Here is a 15,869-nt window from a genome sequence, read left to right on the forward strand (position 1 = left end):
ACTAACAACGTCACTTGAAATTATTTAAATCTCTATTTATAAAACTGGATTTGAACTTGGAAGAGTAACATTCAGGCAATGAGACAACCTTCATGAAGACGTTCATGGACTCATTAGATTAAAAGGGAATGGTCATGGTTTGCTCATGTAAGCCCCTGTATTTTACTTATCTGTGCAATGTCATGAATCATATGGTATGGTTCCCATAGTTATTGTGATAAAAACAACGAATTCTTCCAGTTCTCCACCCTCCGCAAGTAACAAACTACACTGCTAACACTTTTCGATGAAGACACAGCCCTCTTAAAACCCAAACGTCAAGCATAAATATCATCACAATAAAAAAATTGCTGTCATAGTAAGCCAATAAACTTTCCCATTCGTTTCTTCATTTTTGATGACTTTTGGAATATGTTTAGCATTGATTACCGATGAAGAATTCACTTAGATACTAATAACATCATCAGAGGAAATAGTTTAGGCGCAGATGACATCATCAGCAGAATTAAAGTACATTACCAGGGATGTAGCTGGGATACCAACGGCATCTTTGGGAAGTAACTGCAACTTTTTGCATGTATACAGCAATTTTAACACAGAAAATATCCCACAGCAGCCTTGGGGCGATGGGGGAATAAATAACTGAAAATAAGGAAAGGAACACATGGAGAACGAGGGTTATATGAGAAGATGCCTGAATACTTGGTCAAAGCAATGGATTTTAAGAGGGTATTGAAAGGTGGAGAGAGAATTGGAGAGGGTTTAATGGCAGATTTCAGAAAGTAAGGTCAAGGTGAGGAGGAAGAAAGGCAGGGTGCATAAAGGGGTAAAGTCAGCAGTTGAAAAGGTGCAGAAGTTGAAATAAGGCTGAAGGCTGGGGATTGGGTGCCATTGAGGGAGATGTGAAATGAGACTTAACCTTAACGTGTTGGCAGCCAGGAACCAACACTCGTCAACAGGGACGAAAGTGGGGCCACAAACAGGACACGATCTAGATGCCTACATGTTAGCGGATTTGCAGTTTGTGGAGGATGGGAGGCTAGCAACGAGAAAATTGGAGAAACTGAGTCTGGAAGAATGGATTGAGATTTTGCAGTTGTGGTGAGGCTAAGGTAGGGCCTGAAGAGAGAAACCCCTTGAGTTGGAAATAAGTAGTTTTGGTGATGGATAGGATGTGGGGCTTGAAGCTCAGTTCTGGGTCAAAAACGACGCAAAGCTTTGACATGGTGAGTGGCTAGAGAGGTGAATGGAGTCAGTAGGGCAAAGGTGCGGAGTTACGGCTTCTGTTTTCCTAATGCTCAATTAAAGGAAATTTTGTTGCATCATGACTCGTCCAACAGCACTGAGGTGATTGTGAGGTTCAGGATAGTGGTAGTAAGATGCAAAGCTGGGTTCCATCAGTTTAACTTATGGAAGATGACTCCATGCCTTCAAAAGTTATCACTTAGGGGCATGTAGATGTAACTTCATAGATAGCTGCTTGCTGATGGTATGATCAGGGGATGTGGGTCAGATGCCAAAGACGTCTTGATGATGACAATGATACTTATGACAAAATCGGGAAAGTAACTTGGCTGCTGATGACATTGGCTCAGATGAGTCATTCACCTCGACTCTGTCGGGCAGCCGAATTAACTGGCACAGTTGGACTGTTAAAAAATAATCTAACATTCCAGGTAAGTAACTTTTAATCAATGTAAACTCAGCTCCCACTCAGCACTGAGCTGAACCACTTCCAGCTGAGGCAGAGATTGTGGACACCAGGAATCACAATTTAAAAAAAGAAACGAGAAACGCAAAATAAAAAAAATGAATGTTTCTATAAGTTCCAATGTTGTCACAAAACAGTCAGTAATGTGGGATAGTAGGAGTGTGAAATTTTCATACTATGTCCATTTGAATTGTGAAAATCCCTCAGTCGGACAGTTATGGATTTTCTTCTGTCAAACTTGTACAGTGCTGGGATTGAACATTTTGAGTTATATCACACTAAGGTGACGTATATGCAGTTATAGATCTATCAGAACTGGTGGAAATAATTTAGTTGATGAATTAAATGTATCAACAAACAAGAATATTGGCTTCAGCACGATTATTCGTTCAGTGCAGTGGCTTACCAATATGCTAAATAAGGTGAGTGACAACACTGGGTGTGATTTATACAAGGGGGTCTAGCAGTTCTCAAGGCAAGGCATTTAAAGTAAGTTCCCAGTGTGTCCTTTGAAACAGAACTGCACTAGTCTAAGCGCTTCGTTCAACACCCAATACGTGCAGTTACTAGGTCTGGTTTCAAATGTGTTGAACTGCTGTCTCTCTTTGGGAGGAGAAGATAGTCTAGCTCTCCATCTGACATGGAGCTATGCTTGACGTCACTAACAAGGAGAGGTAACAAACACCCGTAAGCAGTTAACCTCTGTGACCAACGAACCAGGGATGGGGCGAGGACCAACAGATTAGATTCATCAGCCTTGATGCTGACGGCAATTGTTTTAACACTCTGACACTGGCAACAAAAAAAAACAGGATTATTTGTAAACAGTGCTCCTGGACTGTCAGTAAAGCAACACATTTGTGTATTTGCCAATTGAGAGAAGGGACATTAAGTGGGTAAATTAAATTGCAGTTGGCATGGAATGCTATTTGTCAGTGAATTCAAGCACATGATTATCGATTAAATCTTTTGGCTAGCTGGCTACATAAAACAACACAATGTGGTGACTTTTCAGGCCTAGGCTGTGTTAGCTGATGAAGACCCATTTTAAAAGTGCATGTCTAATTTTGGAGTTCATAACTACCTCCTCGGCCTTCGCTGTCTGCAGGCTTCACCTGAATTGGGCGGTTCATCTGCAAAAACAAGACAGAGAGGGTGGTTAGGCATTCGGGAGAGAAATACATTAAACAGAAGAGCTAAAAACCACTGAAGGACTGTTTCTCCTCAACACCTTATGAAGCAACAGTACACTAGAACCCATAGCTTTCTGACTCAGAGTCGGGACTGTTACCATGGCTGATACCTGAAATCACCAAGGCGAGGTCTTCCACCATTAGCTATAATATAAAAGCAGTTGATGCAAAGCCTCGCCCCCAAATAGGAAAGCTTATTAAGTTAAAAATATAATGATAAGGACTGTGCAAAAAAAAACTGATTGGGGATGACTTGCTCATCTCTCAGCTAATTAATCTTTAGGTATATTAGCAATCAGTAAGTGTGGTCAAACTGTACAATAAGTGGATTTTGAGGTAGTGTCAGATTCTCTGATCATTCAACGGTTTAGAAAGCTAGTTAGCACCTAACTCCAAGTAAGTGTTCTCCTATTTAAGAGTAGTTAGTAGATGTCAGTTCAATTCATGTGTTGCAGACATTGCTAGGTTATGGACACTATTTTCCACATTATACTGAAGGTGGCAATGCAGGTCAATAGAGTGGTCAAGAAGGCATACGGCATGCTTTCCTTCATCGTACGGGGTATTGAGTACAAGGGTTGGCAGGTCATGTTACAGTTGTATAAGACTTTGGTTCGGCCACATTTGGAATACTGCGTGCAGTTCTGGTCGCCACATTACCAAAAGGATGTAGATGCTTTGGAGAGGGTGCAGAGGAGGTTCACCAGGATGTTGCCTGGTATGGAGGGCGCTAGCAATGAAGAGAGGTTGAGCAGATTTGGATTATTTTCATTAGAAAGACGGAGGTTGAGGGGGGGACCTGATTGAGGTGTACAAAATCATGAGAGGTATAGACAGGGTGGATAGCAAGAAGCTTTTTCCCAGAGTGGGGGATTCAATTACTAGGGGTCACGAGTTCAAAGTGAGAGGGGAAAAGTTTAGGGGGGATATGCGTGGAAAGTTCTTTACGCAGAGGGTGGTGGGTGCCTGGAACGCGTTGCCAGCAGAGGTGGTAGACGCGGGCACGATAGCGTCTTTTAAGATGTATCTAGACAGATACATGAATGGGCAGGAAGCAAAGAGATACAGACCCTTAGAAAATAGGCGACATGTTTAGATAGAGGATCTGGATCGGCGCAGGCTTGGAGGGCCGAAGGGCCTGTTCCTGTGCTGTAATTTTCTTTGTTCTTTGTTCTATACTCTGACAGGGTCACATACTCTCTCAGGTGCAATACTGGGGACAGGCTGTGCGTGCAAAGAGAATTCCTCGCTCTCCATTTCCTGGCCCACCCCATGCACCCACCACCCCCGTCCCCCAACACCCCACATCAAACCTGACATTTTCATTTCACCCAGTATCTGTTGTTTAAGTCACTTTCAGTACGACTGCCAACTGTGTGTCACATTAGTGCCAACTGGACTCAGGGCTGACCAAATGCCTTGAATAATAGATTGGAAAGATGCTTTTAAGGAGAAGCCATTATTTCAAAAAAAAGCAACGGGATATCTTGCACAGCAACATGGTTCAATTGAAGAATTTTTTTTCTTTGCTGTCAGACAGGAAAACAGTTAGTGACCTACAAAAAGCCTCAATGTCACTCATTCGGAGTAAGGGGAAATTCAGTCACTCTTAAGGGTTATTTATTGGCCTGTGCTGGAAGGTGTGCATGTCTGGATGCCAGATAATGACAGGGTTTGGACCCTGCTGTGATGTTCTCTGTGTTGGAATACTCCAAAATAAAGACTGGCCTTTCATGACCTCAGAATGTTCCAAAGCACTTTACAACCCAATGAAGTACTTTTTGAAGTGTAGTCACTAATACAGGAAACATGGCAGCCAATATGTGCACAGCATGTTGAGGGATTTTTTTTTTATATATTATTTGTTTGTGGGATTTGTGCGTTGCTGGCTAGGCCAGCATTTATTGCCCATCCCTAATTGCCATTGAACTGAATGGCTTGCTCAGCCATTTCAGAATTAACCGCATTGCTGTAGGTCTGGAATCACATGTAGGCCAGACCAGGTAAGGACAGCAGATTTCCTTCTCTAAAGGACATTCGTGAACCAGATGGGTTTTTACAACAATCACCAATGGTCACCATTAGACTAACTTTTAATTCCATATTTTATTAATTAAATTCAAATTTTACCATTTGCGATGGTGGGATTCAAACCCATGTCCCCAGAGCCTGGACTCTAAAATTACTAGTCCAGTGACATTACCACTACGCCACCACCTCCCCAACATTGGTTAAGGCACTTGGGAGAACTCTCCGGCTCTTGTTCGAATAGTGCCACAGGAACTTTTATGCCCACGAGAGGGTTTCTTGGTTTTACGCCTCATCTGAACTACAGCATCGCTGACAGTGCAGCACTCCATCAATAATGCACAGCAAGGGTCAGCCTAGATATTTGTATTCACACTTATGGAACACATGAACTCTGACCCCGAGGCAAGAATTCTACCAACTAAGCCATAACTGACACCTCCAACGGACACTAACTGGCTAAACTCAAATGTGAAGCATGACCAGTTGAGTGAAGTGTTGGTGCCTTTAGAACTCTATCCCAGCTGGGGTAAAAATAGGAGCAATGGAATTTCTTTCCTGCATATTTGAAGGTTTTACTTCATTGTTTGGTTTCCATAATTAAAGCTCCATTTTTCTTTCTTATAATTAATTTTTTTATATCCGGATAATAGATACCCCCCACCAATTCACAAGGCCCAAATGTAATAGCTTAATCCGTCATAAATACTTTATTTTAAAATTAATCTTTTCCTCTAATGGCCTGTGTTCATCCGACACTCCTCATTCTTGAAAGTAAATAATTCATTCAGAAATTAATCCTGACTGAGATTTACCTACAGTGAAAAATAAGTCCTCATGAGTGGACTGCTCAACTAAAATGAACTAGTTTGTGCAAAGTGTCTGCCACATAGGAGATTCCCGCAGTTTGCTGCTTCCAGGCGTTAATTGTTATTAAGAACAAATTATCCTAATGACTCATGAAAAATGCAATTGTTTCCTTAAAGTGAACCTGCTTGCTACCAAATGTAATTCATTTGTCAGTAGTATTTATGTCATGTTTATGCTGAAATAGTGATGTACATCTGAACTTCTTGTGTTTGAAAAACCCTGGCTTCAATTAATGGAACTATGAAAATGTGAAAGGCAATGGGGGAGATTTTAACCCTAGGAAATAGGAAGGTTTAGGTCAGGTGAGAGGATATAGTGTTAAAAATCTGCACCCCTGTGTTTCTAATGGAGACAGGACAGAGGCTGGGTGAGCAACCCGCTCGGAGGTGGGTGGCCACTTTAAATATTATAATGAGGAGGTAAGAGGATTATGCACCATTTTGAATTTAACTCTGGACGACCGGGAAACCTGGTAGTGAAATCCAGGTGAAGAGACTCAGATCCTCTTCACTTATCTTGTGGATAAAGCGTGCCTGCCTGGACAATCCCTCATGATCAGACTGCAACCACCCCCCCACCCCGCCCCCCCCACGACCCTTCCAATCTCCCCCCAACCTTCCCCATAAGGCATCCAATCTTCACCACCGCCCCCAGGCCTCCAATCCCCACTCTGCCCTGACCCTGTCTCCACCCCCGGGGATTGAACACCACCCCCCCTCCAACCATCTCACCCCCCATTGTGATGTCACACTCCACAGCACATGAGGGAAGATTTTTTTATACGTTTTTGGGATGTGAGCATCGCTGGAAAGGCCAACATTTATTGTCCATCCCTAATTGCACTTGAGAATCCCGACTTCTGAGTTCCCTGTGCTTCACAACCTATCCGCTGCTGATAGGCCAGCTAAGTTAAAATCCAGCCCCATACTTTCATCTGGAATTTCATAAAATGTATTAAAGAAAAGAAAGAATTTGGATTTAGATAGCATCTTTCATGATCTCAGGACATCCCAAAGTGCTTTACAACCAATGACGTACTTCATCAAGTGTAGTTACTGTTGAAACGTGCCACCCAACCTGTGCACAGCCAACTTCCACAAAGGGAAATCTGATAATGATTGGATAATTTTTTTCTTAGTGATGTTGGTTGAGGGATAAATATTGCCGGGGACACCAACGCAAACTCCCTGCTCTTCTTCAAAACAGTGCTATGGGACCTTGATACGCTGAGTCCTGATGATAGTGAAAAATTCGCAGTCCACTTTGCAAGGGGCCCAGCATCCGCCTGCGTCTTGCAAGGCCAGCCATCATCAGAGGGCTCAGTCTGGGGTTCCACTTATGATAGGTATCCCTGCATCCCCAGAAAATTAGGGACTCGGGGTAACTGCTCAGTGAGACAAGCTCCACAAATCTTCAGGCTGGGATCGACAGATTTTTGGTCTCTCAGGGAATCAAAGGATATGGCGAGCGGGTGGGAAAGTGGAGTTGAAGCCTAAGATCAGCCATGATCGCATTGAATGGCGGAGCAGGCTCGATGGGCCAAATGGTCTACTCCTGCTCCTATTCCTTGTGATCTTGTGTTCAGAAGAGGCAAAGAAAGCCCCATCTATCATGGTGGGGGAACCAGGGTGCTAGGGGGTGTAAGTGGCCAAGCTATGGAGGTGGAGTGAAACTCCAAAGATCAGTCCTTTTTCCTGTACGTTGCTATTGATGCTTTTACAGAGGCGACTGAAGGGGTGATGAAATGGGATTTCCTGAAGCTGGTCGCCCCATCCCCTCAGATGGTAACCAGATGCCAACTTAGTGCCTGCCATCCCACTGCAAATAAAACCTCCTCCTCCAACCCTAGAATGTTCCCTGGAACCCTAGAATGTTCCCTGGCACCAATACTGGAGGACGGAACAATTGGGATTACATCCAACGTATTTGTGTCGTCCACATTCTGACTGACAAGGAAGAAAAGATTAGCATGGACGCTGAACTTGATCACATCTCTCTAAAATGCTGCAAAGCCTTGGAGATGATGAAAAGTTGATGGGTGAGCTCATGTTTGTACTAAATGGGACATCGGTGGCAAAGTCACATATGATCACCTAGAATTGTACAGCACAGAAACAGGTCATTTGGCCCAATTGGTCAAGCATGAGGGAGAAAGGAATAAAAGGCTATGCTGATAAGTTTAGATGAAGGTGGGTGGGAGGAGGCTTATGTGGAGCATAAATGCCAGTATAGACCAGTTGGATCGAATGGCCTGTTTTGTGCTTTGTAATTCTATGTGACTGCACTACCCATGTCCCATTCAGTACAAACTCAAGCTCATAAATCAACTCAGTTATTTACGATCTTCATTGACTCCCACTCTCTGGTGCATTGAACATCATTGAAAAATGCCTTCATGGCTTCACTCAGCAAACTGATTGAGCATCAAATGGGGTGCTCGTGGTTGTCATGGGGTAGCTATTTGCTGGATGAACTTGAGGAATCATTGGGGGGGGGGGGGGTGTTGGGGATAGAGGTGTCTTTATCCCTCATCATTTTAATCACAATGTTATTTTACACACTGTATTTACAAAGAAATTAAAACAAAAAGATTTGCAAGTACATTTTCATGAGTGTGGTTATTAATTGAAGCCCTCCCCCATTCTGGTGACAGTTGTGTCTGCCCTTTGTAAGTTGTCAACTGGATCACCATTGGTCTTAAACAGTCCCATACATTCCTGCAAAGCCTCTCTAAACTCCACTGTAAGTACTTGCTGACAACAGCACATTGACTTTTTAAGATATGAACTGATGCTGTCAGCTGACTCGTATTCCTTCCCAAATGCCTTGTGAAATAAAAGAGTTGAGTAATGCTCGTGCAGCAGTACTGCTTCATAGACTGGTGGGATCCTATAATTGCGCGACTTGATGTGATGTCGGCATAAAGCAACACAAACAATAAAAGTTTGCAAGCCCACTCATATCCCCAGGTATTCAAGATTCTCCCATCAATAATCTCAGTTGAAACAGAATCCACAGGGCAGTAATCATCCTAATCCTACCTGGGGACATTGTGAAGAATTACTCTGATGGATTCACTTGGCATTGGGAGAAAAACACAATTTGCAAAGGGCTATTTGGACCGTGTCAACTCAGGGCTTTGAAGGAAAATGGATTAAAAGCAGAATACACTTCTTCTGAGATCAGCGTGACCGATGTTTATTAGACCATGTCTTCTTTGCTTCGCAGTACAAGGCAAATTTTGTGCAGAGTTGCAGATAAGCAGTTGGCTCTCATTAAGACAGAGGTGTCCAAAGCCATTTGTGTTTGTGGACCGTGCCATGGAACCTTTGAGGGCCACTTATCAAGTTTCAAACCAGGTTCCTATTAAATTTCATTTGTCTCAAGTCATTGATACAAACGGATCTGGAGGATGAGTGGGTTATAACAGGTGGTCTAAGCTTTTGCCTTTGACTTATGCCACATTGGTCTAATATCACAAAGTTTGTATCCATGTTCCCATTAATTTGCAGCTATCCTAAGATACTGACAGATTATGGATTTATCCACTATTGAGGCAACAGCACTAAGAAACCCCGATTCCCACAACATTCAAACAAGCCAGCAAATAACAATCGTAACTGAGTTGTCAGGCTTTGGGATCAGATTTACAGGGGTATTGTGGGGGGCGGGGGAGTGAAGTCAGGGCAGCACGTTGCTACAGGTTAAGGGATTGCATGTTAAGGGATGGAAATCAAAAAGTGCACAATTAGCAGTGAATGCATTAACACTGCCGTATGCAATTTCTCCATCTGTGGCTTCAAAGAAGGTGTTACCCCATTCACTTTAAACAGGTTAATATCTCCCCTATATTGGCAGACAGAAGAATTTCACACAGATGTGTTAATACATCTGTTACTAACATCACACTGTCTGATTTCAACCTGTAAGTTAGTGGTGTTTTAAGAAGCAATGGTGTAGAAGTCAGAATGTACTGGCAATGCATAATGGGGGTGTCAACCTGGAATGATTTGGGAACCAAACATTAGAGAAAAGGAAGAATTTTGGGGTGAATAATCTGTCCTCACTACCGTCCAAGCCCTGGAAATCTAACCCCAAAGCCTATTTTCACCTCCGTAACATCACTCAACTCCGACCCTGCCTTTGCTCACCTTGACTATGCCAACCCACTTCTGCCTAGTCTCTGATCTTCCACTCTCCACAAACTTGAGCTCATCCAAAACTCTGTTGCCCATATCCTAACTCACATCAAGTCCTGTTCACCCATCACCCTTGTGCTCACTAACCTACGTTGGTTCCCAGTTCAGCCATGCCTCAATTTTAAAATTCTCATCCTTGTTTTCAAATCATTCCATGGCCTCATGCCCCTCCCCTGCCCCTGGCACCATTCCCCTCTGCCCATCTGTGTAACCTACTCCAGCCCTATAACCAAGATCTCTGTGCTCCTCCAATTTGGGCCTTTTGTGCATTCCCTATTCTAATTGCTCCACCATTGGCAGCCGTGATTTCAGCTGCTGAGGCCCTAAGCTCTGGAATTCCCTCCATAAACCTCTCTGCCTCTCTACCTCACTCTCCTTCTTTCAGACAAAAGAAGAAAACTACCTCTTTGACCAACTTTTTGCTCACCTGCCCTAATATCCCCTTATGTGACTCAATGCCAAATTTTGTTTGATAAGGGTCCATTAAGCGCTTTGGGATGTTTTACTACAGTGAAGGCACTATACAAATACAAACTGTTAATGTGAGGCAACATTTGGTATACTTGGCAATGGCACCAGAGGTGCTAGGTTGGAGCCTCAGTCAGAATCTCACTCAAATAGTGCCTAAAAAACTAACTCCGTGTATGTGGACATACTTCCTATTTAGGTAATGTTTTTCCAGTCTTTCTCTACATAAGACCCTTCAAATATCAGCATACTCCCGGAGATCCCCTCCAAATATTGACACAATCCTGGAGACCACCTCTAAGCATTGACATAATGCTGGAGAACCACCAGGCATTAACACAGTTCAAGGAACCTTAACCTAGCCCTTGAACCACAATACTACCTACCCAAAAGGAAAACAGTGCAATCAATTAATTGCTTATTAGCAAATAACATGCTAGTAATTCAACAGAAACAGGGAAGTGCAGAATTATCAGAACACTGTGCACAAAGCCAGTGGTGTTCTCAGCCCCAGCGAGAGGTATGATGATCTCATCAACCCCTGGCATCCGTGAGAATCCAAATACCTACGTACTGGGATATAAGGGCATTTCCTTACAACGAATGCTCCAGGATAAGGCTAAAAATTGACTTAAACTCAAGTTGTTGTTCTAACTATGGTCCCAAAGGACCATGTGCATCTCTGTCCATTAGCGAGAGAGAGATAGCTAGTACCTATAGAATGAGAGTCACCACTCCTTAAGTGTGGGGCAAAGCAAGGAGGCAAGTCTCCAGGAAATACCACAGCTGGTACAGGGATTGAACCTGTGCTGTTGGCATCTTCCTGCAGTTTACTCTAGCCATCCAGCCAGCTGAGCTAACTGACCCCCTTAAACTCAATTACTCAAGTAAAAATTACAATCTAATCAGATATTAGAAAATACTGAATTCAAAAACATCTTTCAAAGATCAGCTCAATGTGCTTGCCCTCTTGACTGGTGAGGCGCCATGTTCTCAAAGCTAAGAATGAGAGCCTGACCTGCTTTACACCAGGAAACGTCCCCTACCCATATATTATTCAAGGTGTTGGCATGAAGACCCCCATCTGCCAAGAATGAGGCATATTAATTTTGTCAAATGAGCATTAATTTTAAACTGTTGCTGGAGTGGAGAGATGATTTATTTAAAGAGATCAGCAGTGGCTGGAAAAAAAATTGCATTCTAAGAGACAGGTGCCTAGGAAAGGGCAATGGGAACTGCTCACTGATTCAATTAACAGAGATTGGTCTGGGAAATGGTGATCCAGATCTTGTCGGTGTAAGAGACAGCACTACACCCCCCACCGAGAGCTTTGAAATCCAGCAAACCACAGGAGCGGTTGTTCCCAAATAAGGGGTTAGTCACATGACTAACCTGCTGGCCAACCTGGAGCTTTGAATTGTGCTCACAGGACAGTTTGAAGACAGACGTGAGATTGCAACTGAACTTGGAACAAGAGCCTCTTCTCCTGTCTGGCTCTCTCTCTCCCACTAACTTCCAGATCCACTGAAGTCACTTAAACCTCAACAGAGAAAAGACTGCTACATCGAAACAGGTTTTAAAGTGTGCACTGGGTCCCAATGAAACAGCAAGACTTACCGGCAACTAAAGACTCTACATCGAGTTCAAAGGACTGTAAATAGAAACCCAGCTATTGCCTCAAACTTTTCCCCTTTATTCTTTCTACTTTTTCTGTCTCTACCTGCATATGTGTTTATCGCCTATGCATGCTAGCATGATTGCGTCACATATTCATAGTCTTTAACTGAATTAGAGTTTAAGATTAATAAACTTCCACCTTTCTTGTTTAAATCTAAGAAAACCTGTCTGATTGTTTTTTTTCCTTACAATTGGAAAGCAGTGATCAAGAATTCACTGAGGGGGGAGCTAAAAACAGCATTTTTAAAATTAAACCCTGTTACGGTTAAACCAGGCTGAGAGGGAACGCCTAGACCCCTTTCTCACCTGGTCATAACAGTGTCCATTCTGGGGAACCATGGTTGGCCTTTGAAATATGGGCTTGCTTAGGAAGTCAGGTACTTCAAGGTAACATATCTGTGGCACAATTATACACTTTGATGTGAATAACATCACTGCATTAAGTGTTGGCCAAACAAAAATAAACAAAGGCCAAACAAACCCCTTTAAGTATCATTTTTGCAGTTATCTTGGCAGCTTGCTTTTGATGTGACGTCTCTATGGAGATTTGAAGAGAGCCAAGAGCATTAAAATTTCTCTAGCTTTGCTACTCGAGTTGGATGCTGTTAGTGGCTTATTAGCATATACTACTGAATTTCACAACAGATGCTAAACATTCTGGGCATCTAACTGTTATAGCAACATCTTCACAACATGGTAAATATGTGAAGATGGTGTTCCATGACATCACTGCATTGCACTATTCTTGCACTGACTACTCTTGTTAAACAGAGTAGACAGAGCAACAATCTCAAGCTAGTAAGGAGAGTTCAAAGATATACAGAATGGGGAAGCCTTGACGAATTTCAGCACTGGCGTCGGCAGTGATATTTCCCTAATTTCTACAGATAATTACGTACAGAATCACAGAATTGTTACAGCAAAGAAGGAGGCCATGCGACCCATCGTGTCTGCACTGGCTCTCCGAATGAGCAATTCACTTAGTGCCATTTCCCCACCTTCTCCCCATAACCCTGCACGTTCTCTCTTTTGAGATCAAGTGAATGCTATGGCATCTATGTCTATTGTATAATGGTGTTCACACAGTTGCGAAAGCTTGATCGGTGCAAATATTGTAGCATCTTGCATGTGCCTTGACTGTAGTTGGAATAGATTTCAAAAGACTTGAATAATGTATTGTTTGTCCTGTCAGCTGTGAGTTCAACACATGTTGATTTATGTTTGACAAGGGTGTTTGAACACAATTGGCTGGCTGACTGATTTTTGATGTAATGCAACTTGGTAGAAGATAAATACCATGTCGGGATTGATGTGCATTGCATTAGACGTCGGAAATACTCTGCTGCAGCAGTTCATGCCAGAGACACTCCACATCTCGTCAGCCATGGCGCAGTGGGTAGCAGTGGGTAGTACTCTCGCCTGAGTCAGAAGGTTCTGTGTTCACTGGCCCACCCTGGAGACTTCAGCATCAAATCCAGGCTGACAACCGAGTGCAGTACTGAGGGAGAGCTGTATTAACAGAAGTGCCGTCTTTTGGATGGGACGTCTGCCCTCACACATGGACCTAAAAGATCTGTTGTCACCTTTTTGAAGAAGAGCAGGGGAATTGTCCCTGGATTCCTGGCCAATATTTGTCCTTCAACTGACATCATGAAAAAAAAAATGCAGATTAACTGGTCATTATCACATTGCTGGCTGTAGGAGCTTGCTGTGTGCTGAAATTTGGCAGCTGCGTCTCTCCTATATTACAACTGTGACTACACTTCAAAAGTACTTCCAAGATTGTTAAGCACTTCAGGATGTCTGGAGGCCATGAAAGGAGCTCGATAATAGCAAGTCTTCCTTTATGGTCATTGTTGATCTGTGCCATACAGCTGGTGGGACCATATGCTTCCGTGGGCCCCATCCCCGCTCCCCCCCCCTCAAAAAAAAGGGAGAGTCACATTGGGTTATTCTGGCACTTCTTCCAGTGATAGTGATAGCATCACACTAGCCAAGGACTGTGAGCCTCTGTGTTAGAGAGAGAAAACGAGTGAGAGATAGAGAGGGAGCAAGAAATGATAACAAATTCAGAAAGAAAATAATAAATAAATGCTAGAAAAATACAAAAAAAGGTAAAAATAATTCAGGTGAAGATATAAACACTGATCAGTACAATAACTCACGAATCTTACAGGCAGAAAAATCTGAGGGCTGATTCTGGTCTATGTTGAGTTCGTTGTTAGTTGGCCTCAATCCGGGTGGCAACAGGGACACTGCAAATAACTTGGGTGCCTCTGGATCAGGAAAATAAATTTTCAACCAGGATTCCCATTCCTGATTGCTTCCAAGTAATTCCTGTATGTAAGCGGACATCTGAGAACAGGATAGGGATTGGGATTGAAATCAGGCTTGGCTTTGCGAGCTTCAAGATCAGAAATGAAGTCCATGCTCATTTTGCGGAAATCATTTGAAGAAAGCTGACTGCTGTGATATTCCGGAGGGTGATTGTGCTTCTTGGATTCCGACACGAGCAATATTTAAGGGGGTGGGAAGTGCAAGGGAGAGGGTAACGGGAAGGGAGTTTGTTTTTCAATAATCGAGATGGCGGGAACGGAGGTGGAGGGGGCTGTAAAATATTGGGGAGCCACATTGGGATGGCTCCCTGATGCTGTACTGACACCAGGGAAGTTTCCCAGTGGAAAGCAGGAGGTGGGCCTGGGTGTGGATCGGCTGCCCGCTCCATGGAGATGGGTAGCCAATTTGCACATTGAAGGCCCCAATTAGGGGCCATTAAGTGGGGCCGCTGGCATTTTGCCAGCTGCAGGCCAGCTCCCCACCCCGCCATGGGTGGAGGCTGCCAGCTTCATGGAGGCGCCGCCCTGCGGTAGCACCGGAGCCTGAGGCTCCATGGCCTACAGAAGAGGCTGCGGGCAGGAAGGCCCGGAGCCCCTCCAATCGGTGGTACCTTCTGCCCATTGGCCATCCTGAATTTTTTATTTGAACCTGCCTGTCCAAGGGCGCCTTCATGTTGAGGTGCCCTCGAGGTCTCTGACCTTCCTCCGCAGCGCTCAGCTCTCCTGATGGCATTTGCTGAGGCTTCGGAGCTTCCGGCCTTCAGTCAAATCGATGAGCCAGTCCCACTGCCAGCAAGTGCAGGCTCAGGGTCCCCCATTTAGTCCCAACATTGGGGTACCAAAGCCCGCAGGAAAATCTAGCTGATTGTGTAGAACACAATCTTGCTTTCATTTCACCCTACTTAGAAGGCGCCAACATTATGTTTGTGTTCTGCGGTGGAACGTACATTCTGCAGTCACAGAGGATTATGAGAAGAAACTTATCTCTCAGAGTTTCGCAGTTCAGCTCCCAATTCCATGGCTCTTGAGCTTTCTTGCTCATCTTAGCAGTATAATTCAGCAATCACAAAATTTCAGAGCCAAACAATAGATGGGGAGCAATATCTTTTCAGAAAGAACATTTTAGTTCTCAACTCCTTCTCTGAGAATAAAGATTTAATAGTGGATTGACTCAGTGGAAGTGAGAATTCAATTTTCTTTGGGATTCATCAAGCCTTCAACTGAATCTTGGCCCCAGTTGACCTGCTGATCACTGAATAGTTTGGCCACATTGTGACCAAAATACTAGATTTTGTTTCTTAGACCATCAGCCAGCTGTACTCTTGACCATGGGTCATTGTGCTTGAGCTTAAACGTGACTTGTCTTTTACACCTACAAGCATGGACT

General features: G+C 43.6%; 1 protein-coding gene across 7 annotated transcripts in view; it reads right to left on the minus strand.

Moving 5' to 3' along the window:
* Positions 1-15,869, minus strand: part of LOC137350649 (CUGBP Elav-like family member 4) — an 856,190-nt gene that overhangs the window by 290,560 nt on the left and 549,761 nt on the right. For all 7 annotated transcript variants that reach the window (XM_068015445.1, XM_068015439.1, XM_068015443.1 and 4 more), the window contains one exon: positions 2,796-2,844. In XM_068015445.1, the coding sequence (XP_067871546.1) occupies positions 2,796-2,844 (49 nt within the window). The remainder of the gene's footprint in view (positions 1-2,795; positions 2,845-15,869) is intronic.

This window comes from Heterodontus francisci, chromosome 35 (assembly GCF_036365525.1).
Source record: "Heterodontus francisci isolate sHetFra1 chromosome 35, sHetFra1.hap1, whole genome shotgun sequence".
NCBI classification, from domain to species: Eukaryota; Metazoa; Chordata; class Chondrichthyes; order Heterodontiformes; family Heterodontidae; genus Heterodontus; species Heterodontus francisci.